The sequence below is a fragment of the Protomyctophum parallelum genome, assembly GCF_964188405.1.
Source record: "Protomyctophum parallelum genome assembly, chromosome: 8".
Lineage (NCBI taxonomy): Eukaryota > Metazoa > Chordata > Actinopteri > Myctophiformes > Myctophidae > Protomyctophum > Protomyctophum parallelum.
The window spans coordinates 26,375,578-26,398,508 of NC_139703.1; the positions used below are offsets into that span (position 1 = coordinate 26,375,578).

Sequence of the window (22,931 nt, forward strand, 5' to 3'; positions counted from 1 at the left end):
TCCTTTGTTATTCTACCGCCTCTTGGTGACATATAGCGAGAGTTAAGGGGCCCCTAATTCGAACATTCACGAGTGGTTCTAAGAGGGCCCCCGTGTTCCATTAACCAGAGCGACCTTAAATAACTGCTCCCATTGTCAGAGAGATTTCTGCCTCTGATTGAATTTCACGGCTGCTTCCATTTCATTCTTCGCCGGAGATTTCTGGCCCCGTTTAGAGGAAGCGCTCAAGCAAAAGGAGTGACCTGGTTTGTCCGCTCAACAAGACTTTGGCCAAGTCAAAGAACTGAATCAGAGTAAATGTGCCTGACATCTTTTACTGGGTCCACTTTACGTGGGGTGGTCAGAGATGGAAGAACGTGCATGGATGGGACCTTCTCTCAAATGCCACATGACTCTTCCACAATAGACAAAGTATTGATTTGCCTTTTTTTTTTTTTATAAAACGTCTAAAACATTGTCGTAGGATGTGTCACATTTTGCCTTTGAAAGTGAATGAAGATGCACTGCTCTATAGATGCTGGATAACAAGATCCAAGTAAAGAGGTTGTTCCTGTTTTATGATAACAGCTGACACCACAACAAAATGTGAGGGGCAAAAAAAAACATGTTGAGGAACACAAGTGCACGTCTTGGATTAATTGATATCTTATTCCTGTCATAGAGTCAAGATTTCCAATCAATATTATTGACTGGACTGCCAATTAAGCAAACATATTGACCCTCATGTATCAATCTAACATTATAAACTATTGGAGACACAACCACAGAAATGATCTCAACAGAGCTGACGTGTGATTTATTACACGCTCATACAGTATGTCATCAATCACAGCGTGAGAATGGTTCTTTTAAATAGATGACTGAGGATCTAACCTCTAACAGCAAGGAATATGGTATTGACTTGAGTGAATGTGTAGGTTTATCAGAGGTGCGATTTGACTACAGATAAACATACCCGAACTTTGCCACTTACAATACGTCTTACAAATAAGACTATTATGTTTACTACACATGCCAGAAACAAAGGCTTTCAGTCACTCACAACGTGGGGGGAGTCTGGAATGCACCAAACCACAATGTTCCTAATGTCACTGACTGAACTATACATAAATGTCAATGAAAGCGGGTGCAATCTGCAGAATTACTATCTTCCTGCACTTGGTGCTATCGAATAGAACATTTCACCTAGATTATCTAAATGTCATGTGAGTAATGTGGCTGCATATCTGAATTAACATTTCAGAACATCAGAGATCGGAGCACAGATGTTAAAAGGGGGGGGCATTGGCAGGCACAATGATTTGGCAGATCAAAAACATGCTACAGTAAAAGACAACACAGTATCTCATTAAAACCAGTTGACCAGTGATTCTCAAGTTTTTTTTCATGTCAGGGACCCGCAAATTAATTGTCAGGGATTTTCCTGCAGACAGGGCTGGACTGGGTCAAAAATATGCAAGCAGATAGATACTCTACGGCCTCGCTCTGTCGAGGCACACACAAACAAGCCCTAATACCACGACTTTTATACTGAAAAACATTGTGCATTGTGCAACAAACAAAAAAAGTCTGCATCAGGCAGGAGCAACCGTATTTGACAGCAAATTACTTTACCGACCCACGGCATACGCTTTATGCTCGTGTGGTATCGCTTCTATACTTTTGGCCGTGTGTCCTCAACTAATAATCTGTGTCAAACAGAACCATATTTTATGGACATTGTCTTCTTGTGAAGTGAAGTAGTGAACCTTACGCCTGAGTCATACTAGTTTGAACATGAAATTGCTTACTTAAAGTAGCCGATCTACTCTTAAGTCATATAGCTTATAGATTGATTATTTTTTGGTCGGCAACACCGATGCACAACTAAGTTGTGCATCGGTTAGCCATTGATCCTTCATTAACCCTCATTGTGATTTTGTATAACATGAACATACTACAAATTGCATAATTTATTACAATTATTGTAATGTTTCTTCCTTCTCCTTGAATCTCGCCTTGGCATCCAGCAACAGGCCTAAATACAGGCATAACATGTGCACACAATCATTTGCAAGCATGGACATTTGCAGTTACATAGATTTGTCGTTTTGTTTATTTTGCACATTATTGTCCACACAGCAGCTATTGCACAACCTGGAACGGCATCTCCTTCTCCATGTCTTTTCCCATCCTTGGCCGACTGAGAGTCCAAGGACAGGGGGTGTCATTTTGTTTCCTTTGTTAAATGTGGGTCTGTAAACCCTGTGTAACAGTGATTTAAGGTATATTAAATAATAAAAAACTGCTTACCCCGCATTTGTTTGGGGCTATTATTGGTTGGGAGTTAGTTCTAAAGGCAGGCCCGGCGGTGGCCCTTAGGGAATAGGCGCCGTAGGCCGCATCCCACGGATCCACCCCTTCCCGACTTGCGCACGTCAACAAAATAAAAGACTCAAATACTTAAAAAATGAACCCCTCTGTATTTTCAAGTGTTTGCTCTTTCACTTTGCGCTTCTTTGAGTACTCACAGCCTGATAATTAGTTTGCGAGTCAATACTACCTGCAGCGCGTTCCTGTTTACTTCAGTCAGAATGCTTAAGAAAACGTGCTGGCCAAAACATGAGCGCGCTGGGCCGGCCTTGGTACCGAGGCTATACGTTTGTGCCTCCTCTAGGCCTATTAACCCATTCTGACCTGAGATCAGATTCATACGAGGTTTCCACTGGACGTACACACTGGTCTGATTAACCCATTCTGACTTGAGATCAGATTCTAAAAAATGTCAGTCGTTCTTCGATTTTTCAAAAATAGCAGACCTACATAGTTGAGTCACAGACTAAGGTTCTGTGACAATCCTCTGGCAAGGATGGTTTGATGATTGATTTGACCTCTATGAATATTTAGCCCCCAGGTCCCTCGCAAAAATCCCGGCATTTTTTGCCAGAGGGCCAAATTCAAAATGGCGTCCGGCGCCTTAGCCAAGAATGAACTTTTGATCTAGATGATCTAGAATCATGTATGAAGACACTTTTCCATACAAGTCTCCAAATCTGGAGATTCCAAATCTGACACAATTTTAATCATAAGACCTCTTTTTGGCCCCGAAATTCAAGATGGCCACCATCCATTACAGTGAAAACATTACTTTTGAATAGGAAAGCAATCTAGGCTGTAATTCTTACAGACACAAAACACATGTGTCAGAGCATTCTGTGTCACTGGTTTCTGAATCATCAGATTCAGATGACTCCACCCTCCTCTGTGCATCATCCTCCTCCTCCACCTCCTCATCCTCCTCCTCACTCTCAACTTCCTCGTCCTCTTCAACTGGCCCTGTTGCAGGTATCACAAAACGCATGCTCTTTGCGTTTTACTGGGAGATCATCCTGTGTCCTCATCACTCTAATAAAGGCAGAGAATCCAGACAAGTACCATGACATCTTGTCCTTTCTTGGTCCTTTCCATACACAGTGTGTGATGATGAGTGCCATCAACAAGCGCTACAATGGGGAGAGAGCGAGTGCATTTTCTGGCAGCGGCATTAGCCGTGGAACACCCGCGGCAGGAGGTACAGTAGTGTTTCTTGGCGGCATCAGTCCGACACTCTACCCCCAAACCCTAAATCTAACCCTAACCACAAGCATGACGCAACGAATGGCATCCGCCGCGGAACACCCACGGCAGGCGACAGTGTTTCTCTGCGGCATCAGTCCAACAATCCCAGTTTCCCCGGCAGATGCCACGGCTGTTACCAGCAGTTTACCGGCAGTTGCGGCGTCTGGAGCACGGCTGCCGAATGTACCGACAGTGCAGCAGAACGGAGCTGTCATAATCCATCCACCTACCCCCGGCAGCTGTCAGCCCTCCCCCCGGCGGCGCCGCGTCTCATTGCCGTAGAATGCACTCACTGCTTCTGACAAGGGGAGTGAGCTAGGAGATATCCTTGTCGCGGGAGGAGTCATTGTTGAGGGATCTGTTGATTGTGCGCTGAAAGGCAAGAATTATAAGAGGGGCTGCGTTGCTTGAGGCTGATGGCTTGAGTACTGTATGAGGCACGTATGAGTCAGCTGGCCAAGGAGAGGCTGATATCCAACCTAACAGAGGAGATGAGAGAATCTTGATATTCTGAGGAATACAAGTCTCTCCCAGGAAGCCCTTGCTGCTGCTAATGCAGCACTGGTGGATGATGCAGATCTCAAGAATCTCATCAGCAACCTTTTCTCCCAATTAGATAATTAGGTCAGTGAGATGGCAGACTACTGGAGGGACTTCCTGTTCATGACAGCTAATGCAGAATGTGCATGCAGTCCAAATCTGCAACTGGGAAGAGTATGTCAGCTCTCTGCGTGCTATGCAGCCATGGATGGTAACATACTGTACAACAATAAGTATGGGAGGTGTCTGCCTGACTTCTGATGATGTTGACAGCTCTTCCTGCTGAACAGGTTGCCTTCCTTCGTACTAATTTCACTCAGTCCATCACAGGTAACCATTATTCAAATATGGCCTAGGACATGTAGATTGAATGTACAATGAACAAGGGCAGCAAAATTAAGTCAGGCTGGCTCTCCATCCTCTAAAATGAAAAGCAGCTGCTGGTGCACTCCGGAAATGTTAACAATTTGGCCCGCATAAGAGCGGAACACAACACTCTTGCCACCCGAAAAGAAGCCAATAGGAAGCACACGGAAAGTGCCCAGGATGGGCATGATCTGGAGGATGGAAACTCCATCAGCGGAAGATCGAGATCAAGAAGGCAACCCATACAAGTGGTTGGACTAGGGATGTCAGGGGTTAACCGGTTAACCGGTTAGCCGACCGTTAAGAAACATCCGGATATTTTTATCAGCTTTAACGGTTAATTTGCATAATAATAAATGCGTGTTCTGATCTTAAATCCCTTTATTTTAGATCGTTTTTAGTAATAGTACAACATAAACATTACAGAGACTGTAGTTGTCACTGTACAATACTTTAAAACAGTTGTCATGTTGCACACATGGCCTAAAATTGCTATTTGCGCCGCCCAGCTTGTCGCACTCCAGGCTGCATGAACAGCGCTCGGGCTCTGTTTTCTGCCCCCTCAATGTCCCCGTTCTCTGTTGTACTTCAATGGCTAGTTGGCTACAAGTTACAACGGTAGCTTTGCGGTAGTCAAAATGTAAGCGAGTGACAGCGAGACGAGATGAACACATGTCGACCGTATCAATGCAGAGACCTACATTATTAAATCCATTATTGGCCATTTGGCCTGGAGGGAGAACGTTTACAGCCGCCGCTGCCCTCCTATCCGTCTCCACACTGGCACGGCTTACGGCTATCAAAAGTTAGCCATGTGCTATCGATGTTTGAGGGTTTTCTCGTCAGCGAAAAGTCAACAAACGGAACACGGTGACATGCATGCTGATCTTCCTTAATAATAAAAAAAGGCTTAGCCCATGCGTCCAGTGGCTTTATAGGTATAGGTTGCTCGGATCTGGACTGGATTTATTTATGTTTTGTTGGACTAGAACCGGCGGACCTCTGTACTGTAGACGCGCAGATGCATGCATCATGCAGATGCGATGCGTTGTTTATTGATGATTAAGCCAGAAGCCTACAACAATTTATTTATATTGTTAAATGTTGCTTTTTTGTTTGTCTTTTATAAAAGGAGCATAAATAAATGTATGCCATTCGTCTACCAACTTTAATTATGTAGCCTATACATGCATATTACATTTGGGGTAGCCTATTAAAAAAAGAAAAAAATCAACCACTATCCGGTAATGAACCGGTTAATCCTAACGGGTAACCGGTTGGGAAACTATCCGTTACTGACATCCCTAGGTTGGACTATGTCCACAAGGTGTAATCCATCATCCTTGTGATGCTCACCGTATCATGTGTGAATGACCCATACAATGCAGCATACTCAACTAAAGATGATGAGCGAGACCTGTGTAACAACACGTACATGAAATTGAATGACACCTTCCCCTCTGCCAAAGCATTCAAAACACTACTGTGTAGTGTCAGTAACAATGAGTGGTTGCAAAAATGAATGTGAATAAATGTGAATGCAGCGATTGTCAACTCTATGCTGTTGGCCCACATTGCATCAACTTGTCAACACAACAACCAATGGAAGACTACAGCATTGAGCAGTCTGACGCTGACACCATCCTCTTCACTGTTTATGCAGGCTGTGATGCCAACTCAGGCTTCTATGTCAAAGGAAAATCATCAGTGTATGACAAGGTGGTAAAAATCTCTGTGGCACAGCAGCAGCTCTCACGGTGTGGAGATAGCCTTGACCTTGAGAAGGAGGTAGAACAATAGTTCTTTGCATATAAGGGACAGGTAATCTATGGAGACAAGAAGCCTGTGCTGCCAATTAGTAAAGAATGAAGAAAAATAATGAATCTGTCTCACTCCAGATGGAGATAGCCTACACCAACACTGCCTCCACACCAACTACTTGGTGTATCTAGTGCTCCACCCCACACTGAAGCACCACTCAGACAGATTGAGAGTTGGTGGGTGGTCGCTGTCGTCCTGTCTGCCACCTGCGGCCTGCTCTCCCAACACACCTACCAGTTGAAGATGACGAGGGAGTTGAGAGTGAGGAGGTGGAGGATGAGGATGAGGAGGAGGATGCACAGAGGAGGAGGGTGGAGTCACCTGAATCTGATGATTCAGAAACCAGTGACAGAATGCTATCTGACACATGTATTATGTGTCTGTAAAAATTACAACCCCCAAATAGATTGCTTTCCTATTCAAAAGTAATGTTTTCACTCCACTGGATGGCGGCCATCTTGAATTCCGGGGCCAAAACGAGGTCTTATGATTAAAATTGTGTCAAATTTGGAATCCTCATGCTTGACTTGTATGGAAAAGTGTCTTCATACACGATTCTAGGTCATCTAGATCAAAAGTTCATTTTTGGCTATGGTGCCGGACGCCATTTTGAATTTGGCCCTCTAGCAAAAAATGCAGGGATTTTTGCGAGGGACCTGGGAGCGAAATCTTTTATAAAGGGTCCATAGAGATCAAATCAATCATCAAACCATCCTTGCCAGAGGATGGTCACAGAACCTTAGTCTGTGACTCAACTAACAAGCTCGTAGCGCGCCACTCGGTGGCGCGCTATGAGCTTGTAGATCTGCTATTTTTCAATAGCTAAAGCATAACATGATGCTAACACCAAAATGTGTTCCCGTTCAGAATGGGTTAACTCCCGCCCTCGGCAATCTGCCGCCCTAGGCAATGGCCGAAGTGGCCTAGATATACCCGGCCGGCCGTGGTCAGGCCTTAAGGGATAGTTTCATTAATGGTTCAGATCAAGGCGTTAAGAGAAGTGCATTAAGAGAAGTGCAGGAATTAGATGGCATAAGTCGTAAAAACTTTGGTCGGCTGAATGTAATGTGTATAAACATGGGGCTCACATGGAAATAAAGCCTTGAATGCACGCACATTTCCTGAAAGGTTTATTCTATAAGATCGTGGGACGCTATAACCTCACTCAACACCTCCTAGCTTCTCCCTTTATTAAACAGCCCTCCATTATGTATCACAGAAGCTGGGCACTGTTGTGCTCTGCAGCTGTTGTACAGTATGTGCTAGAACTTTTGGTTGACTCCCCACATTCTGCTGCTTTCCAATAAACTCACCAGAACTATACTGCTGAGCTGAGCCTATTCATGCAGGTGGTCCTCGATCTATTGCTATTTTCAAATGCCCGAAATGTAGGGCTGAAGAAGTGGTTAATGTATGTTCTGTAATAATTAATCAATCTACAAAGTAACTAATTCAAGTTGTAAAATAATTGTATTGGGAAATTGTAAATACTCAAGTAAAGTAAAAAAAAAAAAACTGTACTTAAGTAAATGACAAATGTACTTAGTTACTTTCCCAGAAGCACTGAGAAAACTGCCTTTCTTGGTCCTTTTTCCCCCAAACTTGACTACGGTAGCGGTGGTCTCAAAAACACAAGGGAAACTTTGACAGAAAAAGACTCGCTCACCGTATAGAAACTAGAAGTAAAACTCCTTAGACTGAGACTTAAGAAAATATTTTTTATTTTTATTTAATCATGCTCATAAAGTGCTCTGTGCTCAAAGTGCAATTAAAAAGCACTTCGTCAGTGCTATATGATTTTCCCAGACAATGCTATGAGCACAGACGAAGTCTTTTTAATTAGTTTTACTTTCTACGTTTCTATACGGAGAGCGAGTCTTTTTCTGTCAAAGTTTCCCTTGGTTACTTTCCACCATTGCCCAACACCATGGTCTTGATTCCGCCTTGCTGTTCTGTATAGAACTCGGTACAGACAGAGAATAAGCTATAGGGACATTGTTGTTCCGCCGTATAGTCACACACAAGTGAATCAATGTCACGTACAGCATGTGTCGGTGTCCAAGGCCAGCGCACGTTTCCTCCTAACCGCACACATTTCTGCCAAACAAAACCGATGCACATTAAACATTATGTTGTGAGAGTCGATGGGCAATATACGCAAGTCTTTCTTGATCTTATACAGTGGCAAGAACAACGGATTTAAAACAATCAGGCTATACCCTAAATGAATAACAACACAACACATGTGTATCTAATTGTCATAAATGTAGGCTGTCATCAAGTTATGTGTGTGTGTGAGAGAGAGAGAGAGAGAGAGAGAGAGAGAGAGAGAGAGAGAGAGAGAGAAAAAGAGTGAGCGAAGGAGAATGGGATCGTGTCAAATAACATGATGCTGATAGTATGCCGACACAATATTAGTTTTGTAAATTGTAAAATGTAAATCAAAACAATGGTGCTATAGCGTGATGTCACTACTGTGAGACTTACTGATGTTAGCATGGCCTTATTTGAAAAACAGCCTTTATGTCGCACGGTGAAGGACAACCCTGTGCTTCTGTGACTATTATGGTATTTCGTCAGTCCATTTGTGTAGCATGGTATAGGTGAAACACTATCTCTCTCTCTCTCTCTCTCTCTGATTTGAAGGCTCCCTCTGTGTCTTTCTCTCGCTATATAACTCTCATCTCGCTCCTCCAGGCGTTAGTCAGCGCTGGCGATATACAAGCTCCTTGAAGGTCGGTGCTTCCCTGGTCCATTCCCATTGGGGATGACACACACACTGTCGCTGCCGAGCCTGATTAAGCTAACTGCGCTGATCCAAATGGATTCCTTTTCATCGTGGCAGCCGCGCGGCACTCACTCATAGTGTAACTATTGGAATGTGAAGAGGATGTTTGCTTGTTCTTCCCCATATCTTTATTCCTTCCCGGGGAACCTGCCGGTAATAATGAGACAGAGGTATACCAGATGTCTGCAGTGAAAAAGAACAAGCAGCTGCACTGAGAATTCTCTATACGCCTTGTCCGCTTATTAGTTACACTAATATTTGCATTATCTCATAGATTTCCTACAAAATAGTAGAGAGAACGGTCCATTTGTGGGATTTCAAAACTGTACTGTGCATTGGCCATGCACTCTACTGACCGCACAGGTAGCTGTTTCTAATAGATGTTTATTTTTATTTATTTTTTGACTGTTTTTTGGCTACGGTATATATTTTTTTAACCGCTCTACAGCAACTATAGTCTCTGCTGAGCAGCACACCCGCACTATGTGACCTTAGAGGGCAGGGCTTCCTGACAGAGGAAGTGGCTCTATATCTATGTCTCTAGCTAGTGTATATGATTGACCCTTCCATTGTGAGTGCATTGCGCCCCACAGGGGGTGCATTCTCACCCCCTCATCCATTGTGCTGTGTTTTACCTTTCGGCCACTCATCCATCAGGCTATGCTCGTGTCCGAAACCGAGGTGGATTTCATTACCGAGAACGATGAGTTCCGTGTGTGCGCACCTAACAATCGGATGATCTCACATAAGAGCATGTTCCTATAGTAGCCATTCTGGCGCTGAACCCAAAGGGTTGAGATGAGAAATGGCTTCCAAAGGGAACCCACCCACCCAGCTCATCTCCCCCTACCCAGCTCCATCGCTCAAGTCTTAACTCAGCTGAGTAGTTCAAGGTCCTTTGGTCCAATCACCAGTGTCCTTAACCCATTTAGGCCTGACATCGAAAATAAAAAAACGTTTCTTTTTCAGTGGTTCTCAATATTTCATGTCAAGGACCCCAAAAATTATATGTAATATGCCGCCGACCCCATCTGAAAATATGTTGTTCCAGGGGCACCCCCAGAAGCAAATATTTGAGTTAAAAACTGAAACTCTGAAAGATTTGAGGCACATTTTCAGGATTTATAAAAAAATAGCAGACCTACAAGCTCGTAGCGCGCCACTCGGTGGCGCGCTACGAGCTTGTAGATCTGCTATTTTCCAATAGCTAAATTATAACATGATGCTTAAAACACCAAAAAGGGGTTCCCGCCCCAAAATGGGTTAATAAAATGGGAAACATCCTCTGTCTATATCAGGAAAAAAGGCTCCCGCAAATGATGTTCTTCTTCCCATGGCAACTGGAAAGAGCTCGACTCATCACGGGCTGAGTTTTTACTCATCGGTAATTGAAAGCTTGCCGACGTGCTCCATCACAGCCTGGGTCCATACGGTCCTGGCTGTCCCCCCCCCCCCCCCCCCCCCCGTGTGCCAAGGACAAGCTGCAACATATTGCCCTGATTGGCTGTCAGGTGACCTCCATGAAGCAAGTGCACAACTGCAAGTGAACAAAAGTGGAGGATCATCACTTCCAGCTCTACTCTTGCCCAGTGGCGGCCTTATATATATATATGTGACCAGATTTGACTGAGAGACTGCCATCGCGCACATTCCAGCTTTTCAACTTTTTATGAGTTAATAGCACAGGCAGACTCTTCACATACTAGAGCATGTCTGAAATAAGTGTCAGAGCTGAAATTGACATGTAAATATGAAATAAATGCAGCTAGGTGTAATGTTAGAGACCACAGCAGTGAACCTTTTTCAAGCCTGTTTTCTCAACTCGCTGTTTTCTGCAAGACATCGCTCTATATAAGCCATATCTCCAAAACTGGTGGGTCAAACTGAACAACCGATATGTCAATTTGAAGCTATGATTCCCTGCTTTGATATGAAATGAAAAAAAAAAATAATAATCCAATGGCAGTCTCCTTCCTAGTCAAATTTGGTCACATTATGTTTCAATCGTTTCAATTGAAACGGGCCTCGAGCCTCCAGGGGCCTCCCCAAAAAGAAAAGAAAGTAGTAGTAGTAGTAGTACTTGTAATTGTTCCCACTTCCCAGTGTGTGCACTCAGTGCACTAGCAGCGCTGACAGTTGCGATTACATCATTGTATAGCCTATGCTGCCTTCCAGTTATACCTTAAAGTAAAAAAAATGTTTAATCAAGCAAGCTGCTTAACTTTTAAGATTTTATATTATGCACATGCCATGGTCACATAACCATTATATGTTGAGTGCATGCTTTGATGGTTACAGTTTTATAATCAGTTTTGATGAGTAAACCTTTGTGGAGATCTTCTCAGTGCCATTCAGGATGGAAAATGAAATCCATTTGGATTTGGGGATAAGTAGTTTCATAAGGGGCTGGTATGAAGTACTTGATATAAAGAGAACATGTTCAGTTCACTAGTCTACACTCTACTCTACACCTGCCTTCATTTAATCTGATTGTCTGTCTGGCAGGCACTTAACAAGCATCGTTAACTGTGTCTGTTAGACTCTAACAGACATGTTACATGGTACATGTTCGATATATCATGCAGCCTTACTTATTAACCAATATTATGGCTATATTTTTTTTTTTTGATTTTTGATTTTTGATTATGAAATACTAAAATCGATTTCAGAGACTGCAACTATTAATCGGAAAATCGATTATTCGGTGGCATCCCTATTTCAAAGTGAATGTTTTTAACTCGGGTCTAAATGGGTTAAGGAGATTCTCACCATTGTACTCCTGGACAATCAATCACTATATCTACAGCCACAATTTTAAGCTAAAAGGGTTAATGCACATAATGACTTAATACCACATGGTCTAGTGTTTGCGGTATGTGAGGCACTGTGGAAGTACTGGGAAGATAAGTGTATTTCGACTGCAATTCAATTCAGTAGACACAAGTCTATGAACGGTCAAACCATAATGCAAAACATAATTCCGGCGAGCACACACTTGTGCTCAGGGCAGCGCAACTCTGAAATTATGATAATTTGGGCGGCTGGCTGCATTCTGAGTGCTGTCAATATTAGTGACACAAACCACCTGTGGCCGGCCTGTTGCTCCCACGAAAGCCTTTCAACTCCATTTGCACACAGAGGGGAGAGAGGATCATCCGTCTTTGTGACAGGCTGAAATTGTGAAAAATACCTGTGGGTTTGACAAGGGGGGGGGGGGGGGGGGGGGATCCGAGAGATGTCGCGCGACTTGAATGCAGATGGCCCCGCGTATTATTACAGATAGGGAACACCTGCCATGTCAGTTTTGCTAATATGGATGCATCATCATGTCTGAATGAAAACTGTCTGTGCAACAATTTATTATCGCTCCATATTGCACCTGTCTTGTTCGGTTCACGTGTAGGATGTAGTGCGGCACATTGTGACATGCGGACGCATTTATGCCAATATGAGACAGGACTCTGTGTGAGACAGTCACAACACAGCATATTGTCTGTGCATTCTACAGTGCAGTGTAGTATAGTGGAAAGTAGCCAAGTACATTTGGTATTTGAACTTTACTCGAGTATTTCCAATTTACTGTACTTCCACGCCGCTACATCTCGGATCCAAATACTCCACTAACATGTAGGCCTATTTGAAAACGTTTTAGTGACTTTTCAGATTTGGGTTACCTAACTATAAATGCACCTCTGTCTCTGTGAGTACGTCTTGTACGTCTGTAATCCACGTAACTCGAGAACCGTTCGCCCCGCCGACTTCAAATTCGAGCGGACTGGCCTCATGCTTCCGTAACAGAGTATTTCTATATTGCAGTATTGACACTTTTACTGAAGTAAAGCATTTGAGTACTTTTTTCCACCACTGGCAGTGTGTAGTGTAGTGCTGTTCACTGAAACATTTAGTGATTGATTAGAACGACGGCCACAAAATGGAACATAACGACTCTCATTCGGGGTTTTTTTTTGTGGTGCTTCTCTGCCCAGACAGCGGATGTTAATTATTATAAATGATATTGATTAGCGAGCGCTAGCCCAATGATTAACCCATTTTGGGGCGGGAACCCCTTTTGGTGTTAGCATTGTGTTATGCTTTATAGCTATTGAAAAATAGCAGATCTACAAGCTCATAGCGCGCCACAGAGTGGTGCGCTACGAGCTTGTAGGTCTGCTATTTTTGAAGAACCACTGACATGGAAACATGGCTTTTTCAGAAAACTGTCAGGATTTAGAAGACATTTTTAGAATCTGATCTCAGGTCAGAATGGGTTAAAACCACAGTACTAGCCAAGCAATGGGAAGCTTACCAGGGGACCTGTAAGTCAGCCAGAGTAAGGTACAGTACGCTATGTTAGGTGACATTTTTTAGCATTCATTTACCTCCTCATTTCTCAACTTATAATTACTGTAAATAGTAGGTTACACATGGGAGGCCCAACTGCAGTGGGATATGCTGTATGATGAATGCAAAGTGAAACCCAGGCTCTACTATATACCTGTTTTGCCAGTGTTCTTCATCGATGTCTTATTCGAGGATTCTGCGTCGAAGCCCTCCAGGGTCAACTCCTGATATTCTGTGGACACTCTGGCCTCCTGGTCCGCAATATTGATCGGCGATTGATTCCTCTCCCTGCATTCCGGGTAAGCCGATGCCCAGCCCTCGTCTGGCCCGTATGTACCTATAGGAAAAGGAAACGCAACGGACGTCAGTGATGCGGTTCACAACAGTGTTGTTTTCGTCGACTAAAACTAAGACGAAAAATGTTCGTCGACTACCTTTTTTCACTAAAAACAGATCTATGATGACTAAAACTAAGACTAAATATACTGACAATTTCGTCAACAAATAAAAACTAGACTAAAATGTTAGGAAGGGACTAGTGGGACCAGTTTTATGCTGGGTTGCGCTGCGACGCGTTGTCTGCTATTTTCAGCATGCAACCAAAGTGTAAAATATGTCATTACAACGACATCAAGGCCTGTCAAAACACATTTTAGTCGACTAAATCAACTGTAGATTTAGTCGACTAAAATCGTATGACATTTAGTCGACTAAAACTAGACTATAAACATTAGAACATTCCAGGCGACTAAAATGTGACTAAAACTAAGTGAAAACTATTCAAGAGACAACGACTAAAACTAAAATCGAAATTTGCTGCCAAAAACAACACTGGTTCACAATGTTCTACAGGAGCACCAGCGAGAGCACCCTGACGAGCTGCATCACCACCTGGCATGGGAGCTGCACACGCGCCCCGAGTAGACTCCATGTACAGCAGCCACATTGGAAAGAAATTGGGCCTATCTTCCTTCACAGGTGTTATCAATGATTCTGAAGGCCGTTCCATTTTGTGTAGCACAGTGGGTTTTCAAATGTTTTAATGTCAAGGAACCCCATAACTCTGCACAAATGGAACCAAATGGACCCAAATAGACCACCGCTTTGGTTCTTTTTCCCCAACCCGCGCAATATTGAACCAGTTCAGATTGTTTTCAATGACAATTAATTGGTTAAAAAAGGGGCCTTTGAGACGCACTGCTGTTAGTCTTTCCAGTTAGACACCAGCATGCACAATATCAGCACCCAGAATGGAACACAACCATAATCAGCGTCATTGATAACAGCTGTGAAGGAAGTCCCAATTTCTTTCCAATTATGGCTGCTGCACAGAGCATATTATGGAAAGCTGCTACAGGGTGTGGTGCAATAGCCCCAGCAGTGAGCACATCGTACAGTACATATAAGTATACAGTGTGCCAAGCAGTGCATAGCCATGAATAAGCGGTTCATGGACCTCGACACTCACGGTGGATGATACCACAGCTATGCTAAATTCCATCCACAGCCAGGCCATCAGGGTAATCAACAGGTGCCAATTACATAACTATAATACAGCCTGCCACGGTTATGACTGACGATGCATTCCATTTCCAGACATTTCGTACATTTTTCACATCTGCCCTGCGGCTATACATGGTGTGTTTGCTGTTTTTGAGGGTAGGTTGTACAAACAAATAATAATTGCAGCAGCCACTCTTAAAAAAGGTTTATCCTTATACTTGACTTGATGTCAACATGAAATCAACAAAGGACAAACATACCGCGATGATGTCAAATCAAAATTAGTTCACAAAATAAACATGGTAGGCAAGCACAACCAACACTGACACATTTTTGTTCTATTGGAAACATTTGTTCTATTGAAGCAGCATACACAGCGGAGTAGAAAATGTAATATTCATGGGGTTTTTATGTGAAAGTGTCCCTTTTACTGCTTGTACCTTGAAACACCAGATCCATTTCTGTCCACGGGCCATTTGCACTATTATATAATGTGGATTTTGGAATGTGTACTACTGACCCCATACTCAACCCTCTTTCTACAAGCCAGCATCTGCAGCGTTGGCAAGCTGAGTAACAGTAACTCACAAACACCAGAAGTTTGGAGAAGGACACGGGCGTGCGTGTGTGTGGCGTGCGTGTGTGTGTGTGTGTGTGTGTGTGTGTGTGTGCACACACACCGCTCACACAGTTTGTGTGCATATATGGGTCATGGCATATGTGTGTGGATACACAGTGAAATCCTCTGTATTCATTTAACTCTGATAGTGTTAAAAATGGACCCATCTCAGAGTTGAATGAACGGGAATTGTATAGTGTATGACTGTGCCAGTGTTAGGGAGTACATACGTAGTGTTAGTGTGTACTGTGTACTGTGGCCATAAACATATGTCATGTGTGTGTGTGTGTGTGTGTGTGTGTGTGTGTGTGTGTGTGTGTGCTCGCGCTCGCGCTCGCGCCCGGGTGTTGTAGAGCGACATGCTCTGACAGTGTGTGTCCAGGGATTGACAGCCCGGGGCAGAAAGAGCAAACCCAGAGAGATAGTGTCGAAGAGAGAGAAACTAAAAAAGAAAGAAACAGAGAGAGAGACAGAGTGACAGTCAAACAGCCACAGATTGCCAAAGAGGCAAACACATAGAGATGGAGAGGTGAAAGGAATGATATGAGAGAGAGAGAGACAGAGACAGAGAGTGAGAGAGAGAGGGAGAGAGAGAGAGGCAGGCCTGGCATGGCGTTGCGTGCCATGGCATGGCTGGTGCTGAAATCTGACAATGTGACATGGGCTCTATCCAACACCTTGCTGTTTATGCGGAGCTGAGACAGAGCTGGCGAGACAGCGTATCATCACCCCATCCACACATACGCATGCACACGCGCGCGCGCGCACACACACACACACACACACACACACACACACGCACACTGTACAGCAACTCCTATGCCTGGGTTCACTTCACTGACATGCCGTTTACAGAATTTCGGTAATACCGCGACAGGAACAGCCACAGTGTTGATACCGTGAGATTTCCGAGCTTACGGTATTTGAATACAGCGTCGGTGGGCGGCGCATGCTGCGCATATGCAAAGCAACTCCACTCGCTGAGACTAAGGCAAAACCTTTATTTTCACCACACAGCTGCAGTAGATTGAAAAGTTGCTTCCTACCTTTGAGTTAGTGTTGCTGAAAGACACCCAGATCCAATTGTATATTCCATATTTCCATATGTACTAACTAAGTGTGAACTAGTGTCAACACGGAGGCACACAGTGACAGTTGTGAGCATGCGCAGATTGCACTTCCTCTGCTCCAGCGTACAGGGTACAAAACGGCCATTAGGGGGAGCCATAGAACAGTGAAATACAGTGGGGAATATCTATTGATTCATTGATTGAATACTTTATTTGCAGAAATGTAATCAGTAGGCCTATAGGGACATAGGGTACAGTCAAACACATGTCCAAAGGGATCACTGATAAAAGTCCTTGCTGTCTTGTTTCCATTCGGTCCTGGGTAATCAGTCACACACACATGTATATATATATATGTATATATATATATATATATATATATATAATGTAGTTTACCGAGGTATAGGTTATCAATATCGGCACCGTACAGTACTGTAAAATCTCATGCGTTGCATGCCTAACTGACACACATGTCCTCTCAGTATTACGCCTGTTAAGATACTAACAAGCAGTGTGTGAATGTACTGAAATGTGTCCTTGTGTGCTGTTTTAAAGTTCGTTAGCTTTGACTATACGATACTAATACAATATCCATGATATGGATGTAATGATATTGATACTAGGGATGGCCCCGATCACGCTTGTTTGCTCCCGATCCGATTCTGATGATTTGAAAATGACGTGATTGGATCGGGACAAGTTGGACAACCTTACTCACACACAAGCTGTACGCAAGCCCAGTGTCGTAACGGGGCTCTGTCAAAGTTCTATCAACTGCCATTGCATATCTGTAGAATAGTATAGATTTGTATTTATTTATTTTATTTTATATAGGGCGGGCCCTAAATTGCACGGCCACTCCAACGCAACTGCCTTGGCTGTGTCACGGTAGTTACGCACCTGACATACAAGCATAATGGGCCATGGTAAATAGACCATGCTTCAGATGCTTTCAAAACAATTTAGCGTCAGATCCCTCCTCTGATGCAGCAGTGCAAGACATCCAGCCAAGCGGGAATAAGCTTTCAGTGTGAAACATAATGCTAAAATCAGCATGTTAAAATATGTATCTTAAAAAAACATTATCCGGTTAGGAATAAGCCACGTAGTAGTAGTAGCATACATGCTTGGCTTAGCACTTCAACAACACCACAAACCAATGGGTGACATCACGGTGAGCGTTATTTTAGTCTACACTCTGAATGCAACACAACTTCATCAGGAGAACACCGCAAGACTACAATATAATATGCTGTCACTGAATATATGCAAGAAGGCTGCAGAAGGGATATTGTTAGGGTGGTTCACAGCCTCGGGAGTAAGTGGTGGTTCACAGACTAATTAAAGGCAGGAATAAAGGCTGGTTGCACTTGCACCAAAATCCCTTTTGGGTGTACAGTGTACTGTAGCAGTAAATCTACAGTACCTCATGTATTAACCCAGTTCGACCTGAGATCAGATTCTAAAAATGTCTTCTACATCCTGACAGTTTTCTGAAAAAGCCATGTTTCTATGTCAGTGGTTCTTCGGTTTTTCAAAAATAGCTAAAGCATAACATAATGCTAACACCAAAAGGGGATCCCGCCCAAAATGGGTTAAATCGCCAGTGGGTGCAATTGTTTGAACAACCTCAAAAATGTTATTAAATTATTAAAACAATTGTTTAGTGCACCTTTTTAATGCTTTCTAATCTACCTCTCGTGTTCATTGTTGTTAAGTAGTGCACACGGCACATAAAATGTATTCCGCATAACTAGACCCTTGAGGGCTCATTTATTTTAGTCAGTAGGCTAATGAGTCCATGAGTGTTTCAAAAATTCCTTTTTGTCCAAACGTACCACCCCCCGATGCCTACGTGGTTTATACCTTTGTGGATTAAGTAGACGTAAGCAGGTGAAACTGCTCTATGTATAAACATGAACACATCGACACATCTAAAATTCTGTTACACTCTTTACAGGATGGTCTATCTTCATATAAATGATAATTGGTCCTCACTAATGCTCATTATAATAGGGTATCTATGTACCATTGTTGTCTACTCGGTCTGTGTTTCAGAGGTGTGAATGAATGGAAACGGCAGGCTTTCTACTCGTGCATGGGAAAGTCTGCATGCTATAATGGAAGGCATCGTTCTTGCATTAATAGATTTGTGTGGAAAGATATGATTATGTCACTGATAGGCGTGTTTCTGAAGTGTCCACGGCCCTTCTATGAGACAAGAATAGAACAAAATGGTACCATTTTATCATGAGCATTAGTGAGGACCAATTTGAAGAAGAAAATGGAGAGTCGTCCTTTAAATAAATGGTCGTTCATCACACCGTCATTGACAGGAAGATTTGACAAGATTTGACATGTTACACAGAACTATGGTAGGGCTGTGAAATAGGGCTGATCTGTGTTGGTAATTATATTAGGGCCCATTCCAATGTGGGCTGGCTGTATACTATCATATTGTTTGTGCTTATGATAACATATGCAGTTGTCGTGTTCATATACTATGACGTTTGAGACTATAATTACCACTGCGAAACACAGGGTTGTGGACATTTCCCAGCATGAGGTGCTTGTAGAGCTCATAAAGTTCTGTCATTTAGCGCAGGTGTTGGAGGTAATTATACGAAAACAGCCGTCTTAAAATAAACTAAATCGCGTACGATGACAACTTCTGTTTGAATGTCTTTTATCACCGTTCCTTTGTTTCATTTCACCCTCTGTCTGTCTGCTGAGAGAAGTTGACTAGCACTGTCACCAGTTTGACACTTTACAAAACCTCTGCACAGATTTTCTTTAAAGTTAATAATGTTATTAACGTGACTTGTCATGAGTGGTCCAATGATTTCCATTACTTTGGTATTTGAAAGGTAATTCCCAAACAGCATTGAGGCACTGCTGGGTTCGCACTGCTTGGTTCGCTGCGTACACTTAATTCCAAATTATCTTTTTTTAATATTGAAGTGGGTGACCCCTTCCTCTTAGCTTTTGTTTGAGTGACAGGGAACAAGAGAGTTCAAAATTAATGGGAACTCAACTCATAGGCTTTTCAAACAGCAGACAATGCGCAATTTGTGCGTGCGTGCGTGCGTGCGTGTGTGCGTGCGTGCATGCATGCATTGCATGTTGTATAAATATAGAGAGAGAACTGTTGGTGGAATCAATCGCAACGACTGTCTTACTGAACATTTCACGCTACACGCCTGCTTAAACGTGATCATTTTATCAACGTGTTCAACCACATTTGGATGGATTTCTCTGCATTTGACTGTAGACGGAGGCAGGCCTAGTTAACCTTGAGCCGCGCCAGCAATACCGTTCAGCGCGAACGCCTCCTCCCCCCGAAGAAGACGTTAGCTGCAAATTGGCAATGTCAACAGAAAATGAGACGGTAGAAACCGTCTCCCCCCTCTCTCCTTTCTCCGGGCCCACTCCCACTATCCCCCACTATATGCATCCAACTCGGTCTAAACTGTGCTCCTAACACATTCTGACCTGAGATCAGATTAAAAAAAATGTCTTCTACATCCTGACAGTTTTCATTCTGACCTGAGATCAGATTAAAAAAAATGTCTTCTATGTCAGTCGCTCTTTGATTTTTCAAAAATAGCAGACCTACAAGCTCGTAGCGCGCCACTCGGTGGCGCGCTACGAGCTTGTAGATCTGCTATTTTTCAATAGCTAAAGCACGACGTAATGCTAACATCAAAAGGGGTTCCCGCCGAAAATGGGCTAATTGAAAGCAATACTGGGCTCCGGGGCTCCAAAATGAATTTGTCTATGATTACTCATGCCCTGGCGCATTCCAAGCGCTTGGGTAATGTCTATTTCATTGAATTAGGAAGCATCCTGCTCTCTTCCACTATGCTCCATCTCCGTCCTTGCCTGGGGGGTGGGTATCGATCGAGGTGGTCTGGGTTTTGTACAAGGCTAGCGTTACCTATGGATCCGGCCCCGATTGCTGCCAGCCACAGCAAACGCAGTGAAGGCATGGTGCGAAGAGATTAGTCACTGTCTTAATACAGCTAATGCCTGCTGAAAGCAGCCGTATAGGGAGGTTGGAAGGGGGGGAACGGCAGACAACGAGAGGGGAGACTGCCTCGGCTTAAAGAGCAATAACCTCAATCACAGATGGCTAATGGCTATAGGGTGATGTGCACCGAATGGGCTGGCTGAAGTCAGAGCCTTAAAGGGATTGTGACATTTAAAACACATTTTTGTAGATTCTTTGGCTTTTTTGGCTTTTCTTGACTCTCTGCTGTCTGGACTTTTGTGAATAATTATGCAAAAATGTCTCATCTGTTTGGACGGCAGGCATATACGTAGATCCCTGCTAAACCTCCGCCCCCTCCCCTCTGCTCCCTGCCTACCCTCTCTTTTCCGCCCTCTCCTCTCCGCTTCCTCATTGTGACCGCGACTTTGTTTCTTTGTAATACTTACTAATAATGGCTTCTAGAGAAAAATCAATCTGCTCTGTTGTTGGCTGTGTCAATCAACACAAGTCCTTACACTGGATACCAACTGGCCTAGATGACTCTTTTATTTTTGACGGTGACGTTCCTACCACGTTGTCAAAGAAGCGCATCTTGGGTTGACAGGAAAGGGGGAATTACCGACATCTACAGGCTAAAAGAATGTGTTTTTCCATGGCTTCTCAGGATGCAGATTACACATACACAAAAACTCCTGGCAAGAAATACTGGAGTGGAGTTGAGTGTTCAAACTTTTTAGACACGTTTGAAGGACCATGGCCAAGACTTTTAATGTTGTTAAAATTATGTTATAAATAATGTCATAATACCTTTAAATATCAAGCTGAAAAGTGCATGTTGCTCTTGGACTATATGTGGTTACACCAAGATTAAATTTCATGCCCTACCGACAAATGGCTCACGCCGACAATAAAACGTATTCTCACGGTCCACTTTGCCGTGTTAGTAGTGTATTTGCCTAAACATTTGGGAATTATTGACAGTGAATAACATCACTTTTCTCTTTTCATGTATAGGTTTGAATCTCCTAGGCCTACTGAAGCATTTTGATAAGAGCCAGTGAATCCCATGAAGTATCACATGAACAGCCTCCCCTTTCCTGACACAACAAGCTATAGTCCCATAGCAGCAATACTTTTGCATTAGCTCGCTATAAATCATTTTTTGCTGAATGTTCACCTGTTCTTTGCCGAATGTTCGTCTAGTATGGCAGGTCTAGAATAAGGATCGTATGGGGTTCATGTTATTGAGAGTTAATGATTGCAGGATGAACTATGTGTCAACTCACTGCGGTCAACTCTCTATCTGGAGCCAACTCCGCATGGAGACGAGACAGCCGAGTGAATCCACTTTCATCACCGAGGAGATATGATGTGACATCATTAATTGTTCCCTCAGGTAAACAGGGAGGGAGAAGGGGAGTGAAGGGGGGGACGGGGAACCCATTTTTCTCCCTTCTACGTCCCAGATTTCTGTTGCTTTCATGCATTTTTCATGACTGATTGTCAACGATTCACAGGAGGGGAGCGTGCATTCTTTATCACTGTGAATTATTTACTTTGTGAATACACTGCCGTGGCTCCCTCTGACCTTTGAGAGAGTTGGGCGCTTTACAGTCAATTAAGAACCGTTTCTGGTGGCAGGCGCTGCAGTGCTCTCAACCTCTCTCTTCAGTTCCTCCCCAAGAAACTGCCAAAAATTCCAATTTACAGTATAAACAAACCTAAGATTTTGTGGGATGGCTGCCTAAAGAGTGTAATCATAACGCAAAAAAACAAAGGGTTTCCTCTCAACACGTACAAAATGCAAACACACTCTGAGGAGAAATGTGCCATCTAAAAAATATCTAACAATCTCTGAGGAGAATGCCAATGAAATCAGCACAAGGCTAAAGAGAGATGAGCAGAGGCGACAATTCAGTCGAGATACTTCCGGGTACTACTTTTGTGTCTCTTTTGTGTCCCCATAGAGTTATACTGTGACGCTCCGTCAGACTAAATCTGAGACGAAAACAACCACGAAAGTCTCATTTTACCGTTTTCCTCGCAACAACAAAGCTGCGCTGCTCTCCCAAACCTGGCAGGGACAGGCCGTCTGCCCCACATGGAATACTATCGCCATTTTATTTTATTGTGTCAACTAAATCCAAATTGATGCAAACTAGATTCAACATACTCAAGCCTGCACACATTCTAAACATGCCCCCGAAATATTTTACAGAGCAAATGGATAAAATAATAATAGTCTTTATTGTCTCCACATCATATATTTTTGTCGTCATGGACACACATGGACAC

At 43.3% G+C, this 22,931-nt stretch overlaps 1 protein-coding gene across 1 annotated transcript in view; it reads right to left on the bottom strand.

Annotated features, from left to right (window-relative positions):
• The window catches only part of LOC310862978 (receptor-type tyrosine-protein phosphatase gamma-like), a gene marked incomplete at its 3' end in the record, with an annotated part of 434,985 nt that overhangs the window by 173,596 nt on the left and 238,458 nt on the right, over window positions 1–22,931 (bottom strand). The window contains 1 exon segment of the mRNA XM_083771100.1: window positions 13,608–13,790. Within this exon segment, the coding sequence (XP_083627226.1) occupies window positions 13,608–13,790 (183 nt within the window).